This window comes from Mastigoproctus giganteus, chromosome 14 (assembly GCF_048544385.1).
Source record: "Mastigoproctus giganteus isolate SK-2022 chromosome 14, ASM4854438v1, whole genome shotgun sequence".
NCBI classification, from domain to species: domain Eukaryota; kingdom Metazoa; phylum Arthropoda; class Arachnida; order Uropygi; family Thelyphonidae; genus Mastigoproctus; species Mastigoproctus giganteus.
The window spans coordinates 8,205,714-8,231,229 of NC_143588.1; the positions used below are offsets into that span (position 1 = coordinate 8,205,714).

The following is a 25,516-nucleotide window of genomic DNA, read 5'->3' on the forward strand; positions in this document are numbered from 1 at the left end:
TATTGTTTTATGGCCATGACCTCCAGAAATGTGCTTTAGAAAAATATCATAAAGGCATTCAAAATTGATTGTTATAATGGGAACATATGATAATGATGAAAGTGTAGTGCAATTTCCATTATAAAAATGACCTTTTAGAGACATAAATAGCTTAATAATATAGTGAAATTTTCAACTTCCAAGGACTTGGAACGAATTACAAAAAAAAAAAAAAAAAAAAAACATGTTATTGGGTTCACAGTATGATATTTTCACAATACCTCCGTTTATCCTTACAGATGCAAAATACATTTTCATATTTTTTTCAGTTTGCACCGGCCGGCAAAAACTTACGTAAAGTAGAATTTGCATAAGTCGAGGAGTTCCTGTATTTTAAACTCGCTATAATATTTGTGGTGGCAACAATAAACTTTATATTAATCTGAAACTTTAAATATTTAGATAAATATAAAAATAAAGTTGATTTTGTTTTTCCAAAATCCCTCACACAAGATTTTGGAAAAAACATGTGTCAGAAGGTGAAAAATGTTTAGCATGCAGTTAAAAATCTCAGAAGAGGAGGAAAAACCGCAGCTAAGGTAATCAAAAATAAGGGTGAAGTTAAAACAGAAAAAAGGTTATTTCAGAAGCACAGAATAAATACTTTGATGATTTCCTATATGAAAGAGCTGAAGATATCCCTAAAGTGCAAAAGATTAAAATTGGGAGAAATTCTGGACAGTAAATTACTGATGTAGAAAAGGTTATGGAAAATACATAGGGAAAAAACAGCGGGTACAGAGGAAATCGAATCTGAAATGTGAAAGCTGGAGACAAACTGTTGTGGTGGTTACATAACATTATCCACAGGTCATTTTTCAAAGTACAAGAGGACTGAAGCAAAGCATCATTAATTCTACCAATATATAGAAAAAACAGGATAATAAGGAAGAAATGTGGCAATTAATTATTTAAATAACACATTTACATCTAAGCCCATATCAAGCTGTATATTATTATTAGCCATATGGTGCAAGGAAGTCTGAGGCTTATGCTGCACCAGCCGAAAAAAAAATTTCTGAATTACCCTGGAGTGGGGGGGGGGGAGAGGGAGAGAGAGAGAGAGAGAGAGAGAGAGAGAGAGAGAGAGAGAGAGAGAGAGAGAGAGAGAGAGAGAGAGAGAGAGAGAGAGGGAATCACCAAGAAAGAGAAGAATGTTGATATCCAGCTCAAGACCCTGGGTGTGCCAAGCCCATACTCACCAGATGTGAGCATATGTCCATACAAGTGTGTTCAAGGTCTGATCTGCAGGTCATGCAAGCTGAGAAACCCATGGGAAAGACTCTACACCCTCTGTATGCGAACAGCAAACATCTCCAGAGTGCATTATTTTAACTACAATCTTCCCAAATGATTGAAAATTGGCAAAATCACTATACAGTAAACCCTCGATTTAACGAACTAATAGGGGAGAAGGGGGTGTCCGTTAAATCGAATGTAACCTGGAGGGGCATTTTTTATTGTTCTTAATGTAAAAAAAAAGCTTTAATACAATATATGGTACTGTACAATATAAAATTGTTGCAATTTGGCCTTTGATTTACGGATATCAGAAAGAGTTTGCTTTTTCACGCCGTAAATTTCACAAACACGTTCAACTGAGACGCCTTGTTCTAATTTCTGTGCCACATTTAAGTTCACATGCTTTCTTTTAACTCCTCTATCACTTGATGCCATTTTAACTTGTAAGGATTGCAAAATTATTTAATAAATAACGTCAAAATTCAGAAATCACAGAAACACTCTGTACACAACCTGACCGCACGATAGCTTGAGGCAGACTGAGACCGAAACAAAGTGAGTCGGTAGACCTACAGTTTAGTGTCCATGAACACTAAACATGAACAGTTTAGTGTTCATGTTCAGCTCGCAAGTCACAGCCTGCTCTTATCTGTTATCTGTAACCTGGGAAAACAGCTATTTGAACACGTTTTCAGAAAGAATAAAAAACAATTTCCTGAATTTGATTAAAAAAATAAAAGTAGGTATCAAAACTCTAATGGAAATAGGTAATTATTATTAATTTTTAATTAATAATCCTGAAGTTTTGTATAACCTAAAAAAAATAATATGGTTGAGATTAATATGTACATTACTGTATTATTATTCGGTCCAGTCCAATAAATCCGAAATCCATTGATCTGTATTGTCATTAAGGATGGCAGTTACAGAAAAATTTTACTCTTTAGTATAGCGTGTGAAATCTGTGAAGGAATTTTAGAGTGAAATTAAGTGAAATCATTGTTGAATGTAACCATGGGTAAGAATGGCCAATTTTTAAGCCAAATATTTTGATCTTGAAACAGCAAATAACTAAAATCTGTTCTTCCAAATTTGGGAAAACATGGCATTTGTATAAAAATGGCATTTTAGGGAATTCTTCCCTAAAAAGGAATCATTGGAAAATGGTTTGAGGTTAAACTTGGATCAAGGCCTTATCACAATTTCTTTTTATAATTTTCATGGATCAAGTAATAAAGGAATAAAAGTTGCTGAAAAATGTAAGATAGATGCATAAAAATTGGATAATTATTCTATGATGATGTTATAGTGATGCTAACCTGCTAGCATCCCATTTTTCTTCCAACTCATGTATTAATGATCTTGGTAAAACACCTCCCACCATTCCCAACACGTTCCATTCAATGCCTCCTGTGGTCTTCCGTCAAAAGGATGTCAGAAGGATTTTGACGAATCTTGATGCTAAGAAAGTTCCAGATCCCGATGGTATTTCTCCACTTGTTCTCAAAACCTGTGCCCCTGAACTTACTCCTATTCTTTGCCACCTTTTTTCACTTTCTTATTCCAAAGGTGTTTTTCCTTCTGCTTGGAAATTTGCTCATATCCAGCCAGTCCCTAAAAAGGGTGACAAATCTCTCCAATCCAATTATCGTCCCATTGCAATTACTTCTACTCTTTCTAAAGTAATGGAGAAATCAATTAACCGCAAACTCTTAAACTACCTAGAAACCTTCCATCTGATTAACGATCGCCAGTATGGATTCCGTCAGTGTCGATCCACTGGTGATATTCTGGCTTATGTTACCCATTTATGGACTAATTCAGTTCGGTGAAACACAATAGTTGCTCTTGACATCTCTAAGGTTTTCGATCATGTTTGGCATAAAGGTCTTCTAAACAAGCTTCAATCTTATGGTCTGCCAACTGTTTTTAGTAATTGGTAATCCAGTTTTCTCTCTGATCGCTCACTGAGGGTGATGGTAGATGGCTCTCTGTCTTCTAACTTCTCAACTAATGCCGGTGTCGCCCAAGGTTCAGTTCTTTCCCCACTCTTTTCCTCTTGTATATTAATGACCTTCTTCCATTGACTGGAAATCCTATCCATAGTTTTGCTGATGATAGCACATTGCATTCCATTTTGAGAAAACTTGTCCTGCTCAATCAGCTTCAACTTCTCGAAAATCTGCTACCAATTCCTTAAATGCCAATCTTCAGGTAATTCTCCAGTGGGGCAAAGACAACTTAGTTGACTTCAACCCTTCTAAAACTCAGTCTTGTCTTATATCTCGCAAAAAGGATTCTTCTGCTCCTATGCTTATCTTTAGTGACACTCCGATTTCTAGGCAAAATGATATATCTCTTTTGGGGATTACCCTGACTTCTAATCTCTCTTGGCACAAGCACATTACAAATATTGCTTCCTCTGCATCTAAAAAACTTGGTTTTCTCTTTAGCTCTTGGCGTTACTTTTCTTCCAAAAAACTGCTCACTCTGTATAAATCGTAAATCCGCCCTGCCATGGAATATTGTTCCCACATCTGGGGTGATGCCTCCAAAACCTCTCAGGCTTCTTGATTCCATTCAGAAGAGGGCAGTTAGATTAATTAATGATTCATCTCTAATAGAGTCTCTCCACTCGCTGTCTCATAGACGTACTGTTTCTGCTGCATGCCTCTTCTACAGATACTTCCATGGGCACTGTTCTTCTGAATTGGCTTCTATAATTCCTGCTCTCTCTTTCAAAACAGTCCGAACAAGTGCCGCCACCAGCCAACCTCCATTTATTGTCCAACTTCAAACTCACAGAACCAACTTTTCATCTTCCTTGTTTATTCATTCAACTGCCGTTTTCTGGAACAACCTTCCTTCATACGTATTTCCTGAAAATTACAGTCTACAGAAGTTTAAGTCCAATGTCAACAAATATCTTCTTTCGTCTTCTCAACATCCAACCCGAGCACGGTACTAAGTACTATAGGTCCTAACACCTCTCATGTTTGGGGTTTACATAAAAAAAACAAAAAAAACCCCACTAACTTACAAAACCTTCGAGAAACCATAAAAACAGCAGATAATAGGTCGAGGCAATTTGGCATGCAGAAAAAAGGTTATGAAAGTTGGGAGAAAGAGGAAAATTTACAGTGTAGACTAATCATCTACGTATGTCACTTTCTCCACACCCTTCATATCTCTATGTAAATGTTCATCAAGAATGATAATCCAGCACACCAACCTCAGAAAAGAGCCCTGAAGGTACACAGTTGAACGCTGTTCAACTAAGTGTGCTTTCTAAGTTTAGGTGGACAGGCACACTATGCTCTCCAAAATAATCTCTAAAAAGTTGGTAGAGATTTCCGAGGCAATGGGATATCCTAAACCTGTGGAGGATGCTCTCCCACCATAGGGTATCAAATACCTCCTTGAAGTCAATAAACAAATCCAGAACGTTCGTTTACCAATTAGATAACTTTTAACATGCCATCTTTACTAAAAGAATCTTTTTATGGAACTATACTGTCTGGTGAACCCAAGCCCTCCACTTGGTAATAAGTCAAGAAGCATCTAAGAACTAAAAGGACCTTGTCTGGCTAATTTGATTGGATGCTATGATACAGTGATGAACTGGATGCAAAAAATAATTTTTACATCACATACTATGATTTCAGGAAAGCTTCTGTTGCCCATAAAAGATTGTTGTACAAAGTGGAGCAGTGTGGCATTAAGGACAAGTTACTGCTCTGGATAAACAGAGGTTAGTAGGAAAAGACAGTGGTTATTAATGGACATAGCTCTTTATGGACTAATGTTATTAGTGGAGTCTTTCAGGGTTCAGTGGTGTACCCATTGTTGTTTTCTATATTTATCATCGATATTGAAATTACATCAAGCTTAATGTCTAAGTTTGCAGATGATATTAAAGTGAGCAGGGTGGCTAATGACAGCAATCAGGATAAGCTGCTGCACCAAGATATAAACAAATTAGGCCAATGGGCTGAGAAATGACAGTTGAAGTTTAACATTGATAAATGCAAGGTACTGCATATGGGTAGCAGTAATCCCAGGTTAGCGAACTGTGTGATACCACTCAGGATAGTGGAAAATAAAAATTAAATTCTACAGAAATTCGAGTCTAATGCCAACAATTATCTGCTTTCGTCTTAGCAACCCTCAAACCCACACGTTGAACTAAGTATGATAAGATTTAATACCATTTTGCTCTAATATTCTTTTTTTTTTTTTCTTTTTTTTTTTTTATGAAAAAAAGAGTATAAAAAAAGAGTAAATTAGTTTCTGTACAAATTGGAGCAGTACGGCATGAAGGGCAAGTTACTGCTATAGATAAAGGGATGGCTGAGTGGGAGAAGACACTGCATATAGACAGCAACAATTCCAGCATAACGTAGCAACTGTGCAGTACCATACTCAGAGAAGTGAAAAATGAAAAGGACCTGGGGTTAATTGTGCAGTCAGATTTGAAGTTTTTTGAGCGGTGCAGACAGGCTGCCAGAGCAGCTCATGGGTTCTTGTCGTGAATGATAAACGTGAATTTTGATAGTGGGATAAGGAGGTAATTATCCCTTTGTATAAGGCAATAGTTAGGCCAAACCTTGAGTACTGGATGTAGAGCTGATGGTATGCAGAGAAGGGCAAGATTAGGGGAAGAGAATGAAAGGGTGGTCCTACCAAGACAGGCTTCGATTCTGCAAATTGCAGCATAATCAGAGTATGCTACTTTAAGATCTAGATAAACTAAGCAGATGTGCTGAAAGGTGGCAACTGAAGTTTAACGTTAATAAATGCAGGAAAATATACATTTGGATAGCAATAATGGTAGCAACAAATGTTTGGTAGCAACAAATTCAAGGTAACTGATAAGGAGAAAAAATTAATAATAAATAAAGACCCTGACATGAAATACCCCGAATAGTGCAAACAGGAACTTTGCCAGCAGGGACAAAGATGATGATCCCATTGTACAAGGCAATGGTTAGGTCACATCTAGAATACTGCATATACAGGGTGTCTCAAAAATATTAGTACAAACGTTTAGGGGAGGTAGGTAACACCTAAAGGAATGTGAGTTGCATAGGAACCCATAACCGGAAACATCACAGGAAAGTAGTAACAGAGGCACAAGAAGTAGAAATGACACAAGACAGTAAATAGTGGCAAACATTTATTTGACATAATATTAACAATGGAGTACGAGATGGATGCATTTCATGATGTTACAACAGATGCTCAAAGGTTCCACCATGAGACGCGATGCATGCGTGAAACCGATGCAGCATGGATTGGCGGACACGGTCAAACACACCTGGAGTTTCTTTGACAGTAGCAGCAGCGCAGACGAGTCTCGCCACAAGATCCATTTCCATCTCCACAGGCGATTCATACACGATAGATTTGAGGGTTCCCCACAGAAAGAAATCAAGGCTCAATAAATCAGGTGAGCGTGGGGGCCAGGCAACGGATCCACCACGGCCAATCCATCGACGCCCAAAAGGCCTGTTCAAATGGTTACGAACACGCCTTCCATAATGGGCAAGCGCCCAGTCATGTTGAAACCAAATGTTGCGTCTCACATTTGCTGGAACATCGTCAAGTAACCCCGGTAGAACTTGTTCGAGAAAGATCTGATATTTAGCGGAGTTCATGCGGGATGATAACAGGTATGGGCCAACTATGCAGTCACCGACCATACCTGCCCACACATTTATTGCGAAGCGATGTTGTCGGTGCACACTGTGTGGGGTTGTCGTGAGCCCACACATGAGCATTGTGCTGATTGAATAAGCCTTCCCGAGTGAAATAAGCCTCACCCATGAACAAAACATAGGCTGGAAAATTCAAGTCTTGAACACTTTCTTGGAGAAACCACTGCGCATGCAGTGGTTTCTCCAAGATCATCCTGCACACGTGCAGGATGATCTTGGAGGTTCAATTACTGCTCTCCCAAGATCATCCTGCACACGTGCAGGATGATCTTGGGAGAGCAGTAATTGAACCCTTTGGAGATGAAAGAGGTGTAAGGAATTGTCGTACCAGACACGCTGTACACTGCAACAAGACACTCCTAAGGCAGAGGCAACGGCACGTGTGCTGGTAGTAGGATTATTCTGGATGGCATTCAACACACTTTCTTCCATGCCGGGAGTTTGCGTCGAACGTGGTCTGCCCACACTACTCCTGTTACCTCTAAATTACACATAATCGCGCAAATTTTGATGCACACGCACAAACAAACAGTGGTCTGGTACATGTCTGTCTGGAAAGTGTTCTCCATAAATTTGTTGAGCAGCTCGTCCATTGCCCCTGCTAATCCATACACTAGGTGCATGTCTGCCAGCTCACAGTTCGTATATCAAAGCATGCTCTTTGTGCGGCGACTACTGCTTGAATAAGTAAACCAGAAATTATCCCTCTCGGGAACTGATGAACAGCGCCGTCTACCGACTTACGGTGACATTTCCAGTTATGGGTTCCTATGCGATTCACATTCCTTTAGATGTTACCTACCTCCCCTAAACGTTTGTACCAATATTTTTGAGACACCCTGTATATGTGAAATTAGGAAGGACAAACATCAGCTGGAAAGAATGCGGAGAAGAGCAACAAGATTAGGTGGGGCACAAAAATATATTCTTAACAAGAAAGAATAGTTTCAAAGGGTTAAGTAAAGATGCTGATGACATCCTTAGCCTTTCTCAAATGACACATAACAAAGGAAAGTAAATTCAAAAAAGGATGGTTACAGAATAGATTTATGGAAATTTGTATTCAGACAAAAAGTAATTGATTGTTGAAATAAACTTACACCTAGTATTGTGGAAGTGTAGCTTGAATAAACTTTAAAGGAGGTTTGGACAAATTATTTTCAGGAGGCAAGCAATTTTTTTTTATATAGACAGCTTCTACAGTAATCAATGTTCACATTCATATATGAATGGAAATAAACTTTACTTCTGAACCAAAACAAGCACCACTAGCTCCTTAAGTGGATCACCAAACTATTTTCAAATGAACACAAAGAAGGACAAGGCCTAATATCAATTCCCATTGGATTGGGAGTAACTTATGAGTTTTTTTTTCACATCACAACCAAGTTACTGAGTCTTGGCAAGGTAGGCAAAACCTACAACAGAATACACAAACTTACAGATGTGATATGGGAACCTTGTGAACTTAGCTATCGTGGTGTAAACTCTAAACAATCCCTATAAATAAATATTTGAATAGTGTTGAAATTCATAATCAATATTTTGACTAGTGCTGAAATTACATGAGTTATCTAACTGAAGCTTAGACAAGCCAATTAATTTCAACACTAGTCAAAATACTGATTATTAATTTTGGCACATCAACTATATTTATATTCAATTATTGCTACCATGTTCGAATCATATTGCTATCCAAATCTGAGAATCAAAATTATAAGCTCTTCTCTTTTGCCCATGGCATTATTTTAATCCTGAACAGCAGTACCCTAAAACTTCTCTTGCCTATTTTCATAAAAAGGAATTGGCATAATCAACAACTGGAACAATCTTTCTTCAGTTTAAGTATACTATTTACTGCTATACAAATTCAAATTAGGTGTTTTTTTTGTTTTTTTTTCTACAACCCTTGTACATTACTTATTCATTATACAGTACCCAAGTACTAAACAGATACTCAACACTACATGCATAACAAGAAAGGATAAAGATCCAAAGAACATACATTTTCAGAGTGGGCTAATTTGCTAACCATTACAAAACAACTACATTACACAATTCTTGATTTAGTTTGCTAAAAAATTATTTAAAAAATGAGAAATAACACTTTAAATATGAGGAGCACCTGAAAAATACAAACCTTCAAGAACGAATCCTCGTCGGTAATATCATATACAAGAATGGCACCATTACTATCCCTGTAATAGATGGGTCCCAGAGCATGAAATCGTTCTTGTCCTGCTGTGTCCTGAAATATCAATAGAAGTCATTAAGTCAGTGATTCTGAAACATTATTTTTTATTAAACCCCCTAGAGAAGATTAAGTCAATTCATACCCTTCCCCCTCTTTACTCAACTCCCTACATGGCTTAAAAATAATAAACAAATAGAATAAATATATATACACATACACTATCTGGTCACTTTGGTAGGACTGATGAGTTTGTCGGTATTTATGCAAATTTAGGTGAATGAATACAATCATATCACTATTCAAATTCGATAAAATCATGCTGAATATGACACATGGAAGTACACATTTCTGTTCCCTCACATTGGAGAAAGAAAAGAAACTCTTCAATTTTAAACAAGATATGGATCTAGCAAGTGTTATGGTACTTGCAGGCTGTTCCAAGACAGTTGTTATTCAAACATTCCAAGAATGGAGAAATGCAGAAAAAATAGATGTCAGAGCAGGTGTATCTGCAAGTCCAGGGTGATGGAAAGAAGCAGCACTTGAATTACTAAAGTGAACTATTATAAAATTACTGCATAACTGACTGATTCCTCTCAACCCATTTTCTTTTGATGAGTGCAGATAAATTTGTAGAGAAAATACTACCAGTCGGAAACTATTCCATGTGTTACTGTTCTTGAAAGTGAACTGGGAAAAAAGGGCTGCAGCAGTGTCAAGAATGATAAGAGTGGGCACGTAATCTGATGAATCTTGTATTACACTATTCCAAAGTGAGAGAAGAATTCATTTATGAAGGAAATCATATAAAATTATATTAACTGCCAGATGTGCTCTAATAGTATAAGCTGATGGTGGAGGAATAACAGTAGAGCATGGTTTCATGGTATACATCTGATCCCTATGGCCACGAACACAGATAAGACACTTTAATTTTAGCATATAAAAAAAAAAAAAAAAAAAAAATTTTTCTGTTTATACTCTGGGACGACAAAACGGTCAGAGGAGTTTTACAAGATACACAGAATACAAGAAACAACACCGTATTCAGCAGTCACGGGCTTGAACCCCGGTCACTCAAGGCACGTGTATTTATGCACCCGCGCGCCTGACCACTAGGCTACGGCGGCCTTTTTTTTTTTTTTTTTTTACATGCTATTCAGACAGGAACGGCTACATCCAGGATGATAATGCAACTACTTACCATACCAAATGTGTAGCATGACTGGTTTGAGTAACAACAAATATCATACCTATCTTGGCCAGTATAATCCTGAGATCTCAATCAACAAAGAATCTATATGAAATGAAAGTAATCTTTGTGAATATTCTACCCCTCTACTCCCTTCCCCAATATCTACATTTCTGCAATATTTTCAAGGTATTCTGGTAACTATTCTGGAACTGATGACTCTACAATGGTACAGTATCCATCCTGACAACTTTTAGAACCTCAGTGGCTCTATGGCAGCAGGTTTCAGAGTATATTTCTGGCACAAGGGTTAACTTAGGCCATACTGCACCTATCAATGAGATGGAGGTTATACATGCAATGGTGACTATAAAAACAGTCAGAAATGATCATATATTTGTATCTGTTTTAGAAATCAGAAAAATTCTGGGAGATCTGCATTGTTACCTAATATCATGGTGTCAAAGGTCCTTCAAGATTTCATAGAAAACTAAACGAGGCTTTTCAGATATGGGTGTATAATATACATTCAACAAGAATGTGCTTCATTCTGAGCAGAAAGTTGCAGCGAGTACACTGCAGAGGATTGTTTCCTGTTAGAAGAGAAAGATAGGTAAGCTAACTGTGACTGATTCGAGCTCTGTCTAGGATGACTTCTTTCTTTCTGTGTACATGGTAACTGAAAGCCCATATCTGTGATTCAGGTTTTATTTGAAGGAGCTTGCCATAGATACATCCATTGTTCCTTACACATAATTCTTATATATAGGATCTATAGTCAATATATGGAACATAATAATGTGACGATGCATTGTTGGATGAATGCTTGGTTGCATAATCCACACTCTCATTCCCTGATATCACAGTGTGGCACTCTGCAAGTATATATTACACTTTTTAGATGGACAGATGGAGAATATTTTTCTAGGGCAAGCTTGATAGCATATAATTCAGCTGTATAACTGCTATTCAGTGGGAAGTGATACAGAGATGGTGTTATAGGGGAAAATGCAGGGTGGGTGTTGGCTGGATGTCACCTACCTGCAAAGCTGAAACGGGCACCCCTGCATTGGAAGGCAGGTTCCCCCAAACATACTAAACTTCATATTAACACTTCAAAACAGTGCCCACCTTGTAGTGGCACCCGCCTGCAATGTAGGCCCTGCAGGCCCACTTCCGCTGGCCCTGGGAAAATGGCTGCAGCACTAACTCCATTCCCAGACTTTTATCTATCAGCGTATATTTTTGTGTGTAAGCAGTATGGAGTTGTGGTATGCCGATATTTGCAAAGGAATGTTTTCACAATTTAAGAAATAACTGCCACAGGATGGTTTAATAGAGGACCATAGAGGATCTGAACCGTTTGGACTGTGGATGACTTTGTCAAGATGTGTATTCCAAGTTTGTGATAATGCCTGCAATCTGATACCAGTAGGTTGAGCAGCCCTGGGTTTATTTCTATAGTGCATTGTGAACTGTAGATCATTAAGTGTCAGCCTAATGAGGTGGGTAGGTAGACTTCGAACTTTAGCTGCATAGTTCAGAAGTAACATCTTTCTCCTGAGGGGAAGTTCATGGGTCTCAATATAAAGACTTTGTACTGCAGACATTCTATAAGCACCTATAACAATCCTGAGGGCAGAATATTGAATAGGGGCAAGCTGTGCTAACATGCTTTTCCTAGTGGATTATAATTATTTAAAAAAGCAGATCTCTGATGCCATCCTGGAATGTGCCAAGCCCCTATGTCCACCTGCCCGACGTCGAACGCAACCATGGATATCAGATGAGTGCCTCGACCTCGTGGACAAACGGAAACAGGCAAAGTTGGTCGACTTTGAACGGTACCGGCAGCTGAACCGAGAAGTCCGACAAAGAATGACAGCAGAAAGAGAAGCATACTGGAACCAAGTGGCAGACGATCTTGAAGTGGCGGCATCCAAAAACGAGTACCGCACTCTCTACCGCACCCTCAGATGTCTGAGTGGAAAGACTAAATTGACTAGTGACAACATCAAGAATGCTGATGGGACCTTCGTGCGATCACCATCCGAACGCCTGCAACGGTGGAGTGAATTCTTCAAAGCTCTGTATAATCACGACCCACCTCAGGGACCGCCAGCAACAGCACTCTCGATCGACCCCCCTGAGGTCTCCATGGTCGATGTTGAGCCTACAGTAGAAGAAGTGAAAGCAGCCATACAATCCCCGAAGAATGGCAAGGCACCAGGAGTGGACCAAGTCACCACAGAAGCGATCAAAGCCGGGGGAGATGTACTGCTTCGCCGACTACACTCACTCCTCAAAACCATCTGGTGCACTGAACAAATTCCGTTAACATGGAGGAAAGCCATTATCGTACCAATCCACAAGAAAGGTGATAACCGGGACTGCAAGAACTACCGTGGCATCAGCCTCCTTTCCATCATTGGAAAGGTCTTTATGAAGATTATCCAGTCAAGACTGCAAAAACATCGCGAGCAAACCAGTCGAGAAGAACAGGCAGGATTTAGACCCGGGCGAGGATGCTGTGATCAAATCTTTGCCATTCGTCAGCTGATGGAGGAGAGGATCCGGTGTGGACAGCGAACCGTCATTGTTTTCATTGACTTTAAGTCTGCTTTCGACTGTGTCCACCGGCCTGCCTTATGGAAACTACTAGAGGTTGAACATGTACCTCGAAAAGTCATCACACTCCTCCAAACTGCATACAACGGTTTAACCAGCCAGGTGCGCATCCAGAACGATTTATCTGAGGAATTTACCATCCAAACTGGAGTCCGCCAAGGGGATGTAGCCTCCCCGTTGCTTTTCAACATCGTGGTCGACGCCATTATGAGGCAAGCATTCAGAAACAGACAGGGCATACAATATGACAAGGATCACTATGTGACTGACCTGATGTTTGCTGATGATAGTGCTATCCTTGCCGGTAACGACGCTGAAGCCACGGAAATCCTCTACGACATTGCCCGCATTGCCCGGCCATACGGTTTGAAGATCAATGCTGGTAAGACAAAGGCCCTGACAACAGATGGGTCGCAAGCCACCATCTATCTCGAAGGCGTCCAGATCGAGCAAGTGCAGGACTTTAAATACCTTGGGTCGCTGGTCCAGGAGAAGAAAGTTGCATCCACCATGGAAATTCACAGCAGAATTGGACAGGCGGCCACTGCGTTCGCCTCGCTCAAATGGTGTCTGTGGAAGAGGACCAACATTTCCACAAAGACTAAAATCCGACTCTTCCGGACTTTGATCCTGCCCATTCTTCTTTACGGATCGGAAACATGGATTTGTCTCAAGTTAGATTTGAACAAACTTGAGGTATTCCAAATGCGATGCCTGCTGCAGATCTTGGGCATCTCTCTTCGCGACCGCATCACTAATGATACCATCCGCGCCAGATGCCAACAGCAACCAACCATTGCCGACCAAATCCAGAAGCGAAGGCTCAGATGGTTTGGCCACGTATGTAGAATGGGCACGAACAGAATACCATCCACACTCCTTTGGAGACAACGACCCACCCAATGGAGCATCCAACGGACCGCGCCTAGGAAAACGTGGGCCAAGCAAGTGGAAGATGACTTGAAGAGCCGACGTCTCGACCTTAACCAGGCCAGGACTGAAGCCATGGATCGTAAGGTATGGAAGAACATCACAGAGCAAGTCCAAAACCCTGCGGCACCTACAGCAGCATACTGGTTGCGTGGCCAACCGCCTCCCCCAGCTGCCAGCTAAGGACCAAAGAAGAAGAAGAAGAAGAATTATTTAAAAAAAATTTTTTTTTTTTTTTTTTTTTTTTTTTGGCTGATGTAATGATATATAAGCTTGCTTTCTTACATCATTTGCCACTACTACTACCACAATCAAGGTGAGATCTGATTAGGGCTCTATACAAGTGAAGTAAGGTGTAACAATCTGCATCCCATGATGTAGAAGAAATAACTCTGAGAAGTTCAATTTACTATCAAAAATCAGACCAAGGAGAAACACACTTCACAACTGCGACAGGATAATCTGTTAAGTGTAGGTCTGGATCTGGATGCATTTTCTGTTTGTTACAAAAATGAACAACACCAGATTTCTGATAAGATAGTCAATAACTATTCTGTGCCATCCATAGCTCAATATCAATATTTGAGATTTGCAGTTGCCTCTCAATGAAGCTCATGTTCTGTGAACTGCAAGAGACAGTCAGATCATCGGTATAGAGATATGAATCTCTACGTTGGGAATACAGTGTTGGGAATATTTTTGGTCATCTGATTTATTCTTACTACAAATAAGTTTGCACTGAGAAAAGAGCCCCAAGGGACTCCTGTTTGTACATGTTTTTGAAAGGACTTGCCAATTACTAACTTGAAAGATCTTATGCTGAAGTAAATTCTGTATAAAATACGGTAAGTGGCCTCTTAGGTCAAGGGAATGAAGGATACCAAATCACAAAGTGGTATCAAAGGCCTCTACGTCAAAGCATACCATGATAAAATGTTCATTTCAAATAAACACATTCCTGATGTTTATTTCAGCTTTGACCATGAGATCTAGGGATGATCATTTTTTCTGAAACTGGATTTTTTTTATCAGAGATCATATTTTAGGATTTAAAATACCATGTTAGTCAACAGTGAATTGATTTTTCCAGAGTTTTATTTAAACAGCTGGTGAGAGAAATGAGTCTATAGTTGTGAGGAATAAAATAGTCTTTCCCTGGTTTGGGTATAGCCAGTACATAGGAGTGATGCCAGGAATTGGAGAATGAAGGTTCAATGAGATGTGATAGTAGAGGGTCAGTAGCAAGGTTAGTGATTTATTATTTAAGCATTTGTAGCTTTATGTAATATATTCCATCGGGGCAAGCAGCACTGTTCTTTGTGATGGATATGGCCTCTTGAAGTTCAAACACAGTAAGTGGTTGATTGTAGGGTAAGAGGATGTGGTTCTGAAATTCAGTTGGGATTTTTTGGCTAAAGCTTTAATCTTTTGAAATGATGGATCATACCCGGTCGATTCAGACAACTGTAAAAAGACAGCCCCTAGGGAATTGGCAATCTCTGCAGGAGTAGACAGCTCCTATCCATTCCAGCTGAAAAGTGGAGAGACAAATTTGCCATTTAATTGCTTTATTTTCCTCCATATTATTCTCACATTACCATTTTTATTTATTAATTGAATTTGCAATTTGAAACCAGAGTCTCTTTTTGCTTTCTTCTTAACATGGTGGGCATTGGCTCAAGTTTTTTTTTTTTTTTTTTTTTTTATAAAAACCCCAAACACGAGAGGTATTAGAACCTACAGTACTTAGTACCGTGCTTGGGTTGGAGGTTGAGAAGACGAAAGAAGATATTTGTTGACTTGAACTTCTGTAGGCCATAATTTTCAGGAAATATGTATGAAGGAAGGTTGTTCCAGAAAACAAGTTGAATGAATAAACGAGAAAGATGAAAACTTGGTTCTGTGAGTTTGAAGTTGGACAGTAAATGGATGTTGGCTGGAGGTTGCATGTGTTCGGACTGTTTTGATAGAGAGTGGGAATTATAGAAGCCAATTCTGTAGAAAAGGCATGCAGCAGAAACAGTACATCTATGAGAGAGCAAATGGAGAGACTGTGTTAGAGATGAGTCATTAATTAACCTAACTACCCTCTTCTGAATGGAATCTAGAAGCCTGAGAGAGGTTTTGGGGGCATCGCCCTAGATGTGGGAACAATATTCCATGGTAGGGAGGATTTGTGATTTGTACAGAGTGAACAGCTGTTTGGAAGAAAAGTAACACCGAGAGTAAAAGAGAAAAAGTTTTTTAGATGCACAGGAAGCAATATTTGTAATGTGCTTGTGACAAGAGAGATTAGAACACAGGGTAATCCCCAAAAGAGATATATCATCTTGCCTAGAAATCGGAGTGTCACCAAAGATAAGTATAGGAGCAGAAGAATCCTTTTTTGGAAGATATAAGACAAGACTGAGTTTTAGAAGGATTGAAATCAACTAAGTTGTCTTTGCGTCACTGGAGATTTACCTGGAGATTGGCATTTAAGGAATGGGTAGCAGATATTGGAGAAGTTGAAACTGATTGCACACAGTGGTGGTCACCCACTGTGTGCTTGTGCATGAGGGTTATATCCAGGATTTCTAACAGTCCCACCATCGTGAAGGTGCAAGCAGAGGATTTGGCTGTCACAGATCGTCCTGACTTCACCGAAATTGGGTCCACTTGATTTGATTGTCACCCGAATATCAGTTCCATCAGCGTTTTCGACTTCCAGGTAGCAAGTATAGCTTGCCTGGCATATCTGAGTGAATGTCTGTGACAACTTCAAGGGCCAAGGATGTGACAAGCTCAAGGGCATTTCTTGTAGTTTATAAGATTGGTGGTGGTGGTGGTAGAATGATTGCAGAATAGATTCCACACTCGGTTTTTTCTTTTTTGACATTCTTACAATCCTTGTTCCACCAATAATTTATGGTTATATGGATGCTTGGCTGTGATTTTGGGATTGCAGGTGCAGCTGATAGAATCTGTTTTGTAATATGGTTGGCGACTGTGTAAATTGGACAAGATTCGATGATCTGATTGTCAAAGGATACTTTGCTCAATCTACCTTGGAAAATTTCCATTTTATGCTAAAGTTATGGAGTGTGGTGTTTGAATTTTACAGATTAATAGGTAGCAGTCACTGCTGAGTGGATCATCCAGAGCTGTCCACTCAATACTAGGATTGGAGAGCAAATAGAAAGAGAGAGAGAGAGAGATCTATTACAGAAGTTGTTACTGTTGGAAGATGGATGTAAGTTAGTGAGTCAGTATTTAATATGATTAGATTTTGTCTGTCAATGAGCATTTCAATGACTGGCCTTGTCTATCTTCATTGGGAGAACCCCCATAATGGATGGTGTCCATTGAAGTCACTCAATAAACAGAAAGGGGTTGGCCACTGCAGAATAAGATCTTCAAGTTGATGAAGGGTACAAGGATGATTGGGTGGCAGGTAAATCAAAATAAGTGTCGTAGTAATGCTAATCGTCATACGCATGGCAACAGCTTCAATAGTAGTAAAGGAATGCATTTACAATGGACCCACGACTCTACGAGTATGGTTACCTCTTCATGGGCATTATTTGTAAAGGGTCTGTCTTGTTGAAAGAGTATAATTTTTATCAAGGGAGACACCTGAGGTGTTAATTTTGTCTCCTATAAGCAGATTCCAAATGGATCATGATGTATAATTATCTCGCGGATGTCATCAGTATTGTTGTGAAAGCCTCTCCAATTCCATTGGACAATGTTTTTCATTGTTTGGATTTATATGGAGAAGCTGGGTGTGTCTACTTTTTTGGAAGTCTGTTTGAAGCAGTCATTTTCATTTTATTTCTCTTTGTAAAAATTGGTCTTGCATCTATTTAGTCTCCTGGAATGGTTTCTTCTTGACTGGAAGGTTTCATTTGTATCCATAAGGAAGGAGTCAGTGTACTGTTTGCTAACAGGATTCGAGTTCTCTGCTTGAACAAGTCTTATGGGAGTCGTATGGGCTATCGTGACTGGTGTGTTTTTATTTGGCTCTATTTGAAGTTTGTTGCTTCAAGGATTGAGGTACAGAAGAGAGTAAAGATCAAGCCCATACAGAAATAGTTGGCAAAATTGATGTATCAACCTGAACTAATATTGAATGAAATCTTTGAACAGCATCAGCATAGGTACACCTTAGCATCTGTTCTTGTAATTGTTTTCTTGCTTCTGAAAATGAGACTTTCTTTACTATCTTGTATTTCTGGATTTTTTAATTAATGGCACTGCACAATTATATTCAGCCAAACCGATGATATTCCAATTCACATTTTCCAATTCCTTTTCCAGCTCTAATATCCTATCTTCACCAATTAGCGATCTTATGTTGTAACAGGCCAAGTTCAGTTTTGATGCATGGCAGCCCAGTCATACCCAAAATTCTTAGCACCCTCTGCTTCCACTCTGATCCTCTCACTATCATAAGAAGGGGGAGCGAAAGCTGCTGGGGACTGAGGGCCATTTGTTTTGTCATGTTGTCATGTGCTGGAGGGTTTGGTCTTTTCCTCTAACCAGGCATCTTGAAGAGAACCACTCTACACATTCGTTGCCACCAAAGTGACTTAACAGGGCTTACCATCAAGGTGTGCATGAGTGGATTTTAGGGAGGCAGGCCAACCGGACTCCTCCTAATCTTCTAAAGTAGAAAGATATTGGGTCCATAAGTGTTTTAGACTGAGTGTCTGATAACACACAGAATGCAGAAATTTTATATTCCCTTCTAAGTCCTAGCTTAGAGGGGAACAGCTTAAACAGCATCAGGCAAAAAAATAAATAAATAATCCCATTTCATATATCCATTTGCTCTAAAAGTTTGTCCAGTTCTTCTTTGAATTTATTTAAGCTATCAACTTCCACAACAACAGATGGGAGTTTGTTCCAGCAATCGACTACCCCCGGTAGCTAAAGGTAACTTTCTGCACATCTATTCTACACAGGTAGCCCTCAATTTACGTCGGGGTTAGGTTCCTGGGGGGACAGGTGCAAATGGAACTCTTTATATAATGGAGTCAATCGGAAATCACAGGGTTAGGTTCCGGGCACAAAAAATTTTACCTACCACTTTGCATTGATCGTTTTATTTTATTAGCATTCTTCATAGTTGTAGTAATAGTCGATGGAGGTATATTCACAGCCCTACACACATTAGAGCAGCTTTCATCAGATTCTATCCTCCGAATATTGTACTAGGATTCAATTAACTACTTTTACCAGACATGGCGTGTCTTTATTCTACTAAATTAAAAACTTTATAACACAATTGAATAAAACTGCACACGGCTATCACTATTATTATTATTTAATTTATTAATAGCACAATTAAGAAAAAAATGTTAGCGTAATAAGTTTCCAACACATGTAAATAGCGTAAACAACAACCAACTGAATGCTTCACCGCATGGACCTTTACTACCCACATCCACAAGTGGTTACTTTTAGGGCGGGAATCTTTCTCGTCTCTGATACGAATGCACTAATTGCTGATTGGCTCAGATTGTCCTAAATCACATGAACAGCGCACGACACATAGCACAGTATGATGCCGATAAATTGTCTGACGATTTTAAACTTTCAATTTATAAACAAACTGCAAAAAAAAAAAAAAAATGCAAAAATAAATAAAAATGCCGTTGTGGTTAGTGATCGGCGCTATTGCGAATCGGTGCAAATCGGACCGGCACAAAACGAGGGCTACCTGTAACTGACTTTTCTCAATTTGAATTTATGGCCCCTCATGTTTGTAATCTGAGCAACATGCAATTTGCAGAACTTAAGCTTAAGTTCTGCAACAGGTTTTGCAATAAAAAAATGAGTAATGAGAAATCTTTTTTCTCTTTGTTTTAAATTACACATATAACGTATTACTTTATCTATGCCATACATTATTTTAGTAATAACTCTCAAATGAATTTTCCTTTTTTTGAATTGTTAAAGTGAAGTAATTTTGAAAATTAAATAAAAAAGCAGTAATAATCATTTAAGATATCGTAAAGTACAGTGAATAACCTCTGATTTTATTAAGATATGGTTATTTTTTATAAAATTTTATATATTTTTCGTTTATAATTTAAAGTAAGTATTTTGATTTCAATTTTATAATTTTTAAAAACATTTCAAAGTTTTGCAATTTATTTTTTTTTGGATTACTATTTACTATTATTTTTTCTTATTTTTAGACAATGTTGAATTCATATTAGAAACAATTTAGAAACTAAATTGAGGGGCCCATCATGCTCTCAGCTGCCCACATCAATGCCAGAGCTTGCACTTGGGCATCGCGCGACAGAGATTTGTTTGTTTGTTTGGATTTTTTTGGCGCACTAGCGCGCGACACAGAGACAACCCCTAAGGCAGAATGCGCTGGTCCCGAAGGAACTAGTAGTTGTTGGTGACTCTATTGTCAGGGAAACGGGGAACATGCTTTGTAAAAAAGATAGGTGGAACAGGACCAGGGTATGTCTGCCAGGGGCAAAGGTTGATGACGTTGTAGAGCGAATATCATCTTTTAAGGGCACAAAAGGTGATATAGTTGTACAAGTTGGCACTAATAATATTAAGAGTAGGAGACCGGCAGAATTACTTAACAAGTACAGGTCACTGTTGAACAAAAGCCGAGAATTAGGGTTGAATTTGAAAGTGTCTGCAATTCTGCCCAGACACGATAGGAGGGAGTATATGATGAGAGCCTTGTCGATCAATTCGGCCCTGGAAAGATTGTGCAAGGCTCAAGGGGTAGAATTTTTTTCAGCCTGGACTGTACTTGTTAACAGGAGAGATTGCTTCTACAGGGATGGGATACACTTAAATAGAAAGGGTGCAAGAATATTTGCTGATGCTATCGAGGCAGTGTTAGGTGGGTCGGAAAACTGCTAGCTTGGGGGGAGACAAAGACCAATAGATTGACAGAAGCCACTGGCAGAGGTGAAAGAGATTCTTGCACTGCTTCTATTAGAATGAGCAGAAGCCTGAAAAACAAGATGCATGGTATTTCAGAGACTGCTGGGAGCCATTGCGGTACAAGTAAACACATGGGTTGTGTTAGGGTAGCTAAGAATAGAAACAGGTGCAGGTATACTTGCGTGTACACCAATGCTAGGAGTTTAGTAAATAAATTTGATGAATTTGAGGTATTGCTCAAAACATCGAAGGCAGATATTGTTGGGATATCAGAGACGTGGTGTCACACAGATATAAGGGATGCAGAACTGCAATTTGGGGAGTACAACGTCTACAGTAAGGATAGACAGGATAGGAAGGGGGGAGGGGTTATGCTATTAGTTAAGAAACACATAAAAACCAAGGAAGTGAAGCCAGTCGACATCGCTGGACAGTGCAGTGTGGAGTCAGTTTGGTGTGACATAAACATTGGGAGATCAAAATTGAGAGTAGGAGTGTGCTATAGGCCTAATGACTCTGATGAGTATAATAAGGAACTGTACAGGGAAATAGAGTGGGCCAGTAAATCAGAGTGTCTTATAATGGGAGATTTTAATTTCCCAGATATTGACTGGAATTTGGGGGCTGGTTACTCACACACTAGCAGGGCTTTTGTGGATTTATTGGATGATTGTTTTCTACATCAGCATGTTCGGGAGGCAACTAGAGGGAGTAATACTCTTGATTTGATTATCAGCAGTGATTCTTCATGCATTAAGAATCTGCAGATAAATGAACCACTAGGTGGCAGTGATCACAGTGTGCTGAGGTGGGATTTACTCAAAGAGGTAACTACCATTAGGGGTAAAGGGAAGGGTTATTGCTTCCGTAAAGGCGACTACGATGGACTGAGACAGTATTTAAATTCTATACAGTGGGACCAACTGATGATGTTACCAACAGCAAATTCAAAATGGGAAGCATTCAAAGAACTTATCTTGGAAGCTACTAGGCTTTACATACCAACTAAGAAATATTGTTCAAGGTTTAGGCCAAAATGGATGTCAGATGAACTAATGAGGCATATGGCAGAGAAGAAAAATGCATGGGATACATACAAATTAACACATGACACAGAAGCCTATGATAGATACAAGTTGATATGCAACCAAGTTACAAAGGAGGTTAGGCAGGCGAAGGCAGATTACGAGAAATCCTTGGCAAGGGATGCAAAGAAAAACAGCAAAGAGTTCTTTACTTATGTAAACTCTAGAAGGAAGGGGATGAATCAGATTGGTCCACTTGATATTGATGGGTCAAGTGTTGATGATCCTGCTAGGGTAGCTGACAAACTAAATGAATATTTTGCATCGACATTCACATATGAGGAGTTATTCAGCGAGGGGAATGCCAGAGGTGTATTCAACTCTAGCAGTAAGCTACAGAATCTTGAAATAACTGGGAGTAAAGTGGAGGAGAAACTGTTGAAGATAAACACAAGAAAGGCATCCGGGGTGGATGGGATCTATCCAGTTATATTAAAGGAGGCAGCAAAGGAAGTAAGCAAACCCTTAGCCATAATTATGAGAGCTTCCTTGGACTCAGGGGAGGTACCCATAGACTGGAAATGTGCAAATGTGACCCCAATTCACAAAGGAGGATCAAAGGCTGACACAAGTAATTATAGACCTGTGAGCTTAACTTCTGTTCCAGGAAAATTAATGGAGGCACTGGTTAAAGAAGCACTGCAGGATCATTTAGACAAGACTTCAGTTATAGCTCAGACACAGCATGGTTTTGTTAAGGGGAAGTCTTGCCTGACCAACTTGATTGGATACTATGATGCAGTCACAAAAGAACTGGATGCAGGGAATAACTTTGATATTATATACTTGGATCTTAGAAAGGCTTTTGATACTGTTGCACATGGAAGACTGCTACACAAATTGGAGCAGTGTGACATTGGAGGCAAATTGCTGCTATGGATAAAGGGGTGGTTGAGGGGGAGAAGACAAAGAGTGGTAATCAATGGACACTGCTCATCGTGGACTGATGTTATTAGTGGAGTCCCTCAGGACTCAGTGTTGGGTCCATTATTGTTTTCTGTATTTATAAATGATATTGATGATGGTATATCGGGCTTAATGTCCAAGTTTGCAGACGATACAAAGGTTGGCAGGGTTGTCAAGGACACTACTGACACTATGCTGCTGCAACAGGATCTGGAAAGGTTGAGCAGATGGGCTGAGAGGTGGCAAATGAAGTTTAACATTGATAAATGTAAAGTACTACACATGGGAAACAGCAACCCCAGAGCAACGTATCGACTCTGTGGTACTACACTGACAGTGGTAGAGAATGAAAGGGACTTGGGGGTGGTTGTGCAGGCAGATATGAAGTTCTCTGAGCAGTGCAGACGGGCTGCAAGAGTAGCTCATGGAGTATTGTCAATGATATACAGGAATTTTTCCAGCAGGGATAAGGAGGTGATTATTCCATTGTATAAGGCGATGGTCAGGCCACACCTAGAGTACTGTATACAGGTCTGGAGACCTCATTTCAAGAAGGATGTAGAGCTGCTGGAACGAGTACAGAGAAGGGCAACAAGATTAGTGAATGGAACAAAGGGGTGCTCTTACGAAGAAACTCTTAAGTTTTGCAAATTACAGTGTCTGGAGACTAGGCACCAGCGAGGTGATCTGATAGAGGTGTATAAAGCCTTGAATGGTTTAAGCATGCTCAATGCTGATGGGATTCTTCCTCTAGCTCAGAAAAATCACCTGAGAGGGCATAAATTCAAATTGAGGAAAGACAGATGTAGGATAGACGTGCGGAAATTTGCCTTTAGCCAGCGGGTGGTTGGTTGGTGGAACAGACTTCCATCCCTTGTGGTGGAGGTTGATAGCCTAAATAAGTTTAAGGCTCAGCTGGACAGGTATTTTGAACGAACAGAGGGGTAAAGTGGAAGTGAGTTTTTTTTTTTTTTTTGGCTGATGCTGCATAAGCTTGCTTTCTTGCATCAAATGCCTCTACTAATGCTAATGCTAATATTATCTTTAAATTAATGTGGATTAAGAAAAAGCTCCAAAAAAGAAAACAAAAAGAATGGTGAAGTTCAATGAAGAATGGAAAAAAATATATAGCTGGTTATGTCAAGGACGAGGTGAATATTCAGTAAAGTGTACAATCTGTAATAATATGAATTTCATTATTAGTTACAGTGGAGAAAATGATATTAAATGACATATGATGGCAAAAACTAATATCTCAAATTTAAATGCATCGGCTCAATCTTCAAAAATATCCAACTTCTTTGTGGCACCAAATAGTAGTTCTGAAAGTCAAATTATAATAGCTGAAACAATATTTTGCTACCATTCCTGTTTACATTCACAAAGCTATTATTCAATAAGATGTGCTGAATCTTTGTTTAGTGGAATTTTTCCAAACTCCAAGACTGCTAATCAATATAGCTGTGGAAAAACAAAAAGCAATGCAATAGTGACTGTGTTTTAGGCCATTCTCAAGAAAAACGATTTTAAAAATATTGGAAGGTGAAAAACCATTTTCTATAATGACCGATGCTTCAAATAAAGGCAATATTAAAACTTTTCCTTTGATAATTAGATATTTTGATAAATTGCAAGGAGTTCAAATTTCACTTCTTGGTTCTATTCTCTAGAAAGTGAAACATCTAAAAAGATAGCTAATTCATTCAAAATAAAAATTGAAGCATCTGGACTTTCATTTAAAATATTACATCTTTTATGCAGATAATGCACCAGTAAATTTTGGCAAAAATTGAAATGTTTTCCAAGAATTACAAAAATCTAACAACGATATAATACCAATAGGATGCAATCTCGTATTTTACACACTGTAAAAAAAACTGCTACTACCTCAAAAATAGATATTGAAACAATTGTTATTAAAATTTATGAGTTTTGTCTTCTACAAAAAGACTGCAGAATTCAAATCGTTTTTTGAATGGACCGAAACAGAGTGGTTGGAACTATTAGGTCATATACAAATTCGATGAATGTCACTTTTACCGTCAGTTGAGAGATTGATTTCAAATTTTCTACCAGTAAAGTCATATTTTATAAGCCAAGACTCGACTGTTCATTTATTACAAAAATTTTTTGAAGACTTGTCTCTTGCATATCTTGGATTCATTTCAAATGTTGGAGCCATTTTTCAATAAGCATTGTTGAAATTACAAAGCGAGGATGGAACAATCGTTGATGTCTATGATATAATGAAAAATTTAAGGATATTCTTGAAGGAAACACAAAATGAAAGAGTTTTATGGTACATTAGTTGAAAATGAATTAAGAAAATGTGATAGTGATCAAGAAATTAAGCGACTAAAATTAGCTGTTTCAATTTTCATCAAAAAAGCTATTACATATCTAGAAAAGTGGTTTGATTTTAATGACAATTAAAAAAACTACAACATTTAACATTATCTATTCCACCAACATTTAATGCAATTCGAGAATAAGTAGAAATATTCAACATCAAAAATGTTAACTTAGTTTGCTTTTTGAAGAAACTAAGTCTAAAGGCATTTTGTTTGCCACTGAGTAATGAAGAAAAGAAAATCTTGTCGATAAAAAATGAGTGCAATTTTTCTCAAAATTTTGGGTGGCAAATAATTTGCTTCAAATTGTAAGCTCTGTATTAAGC

General features: G+C 38.7%; 1 protein-coding gene across 1 annotated transcript in view; it reads right to left on the reverse strand.

The window, feature by feature from the left end:
* Rab21 (RAS oncogene family member Rab21) overlaps positions 1–25,516 on the reverse strand; it is a 138,714-nt gene that overhangs the window by 85,222 nt on the left and 27,976 nt on the right. Inside the window, exon 3 of the mRNA XM_090389228.1 lies at positions 9,139–9,246. Coding sequence (XP_090245354.1) covers positions 9,139–9,246 — 108 coding nt within the window. The remainder of the gene's footprint in view (positions 1–9,138; positions 9,247–25,516) is intronic.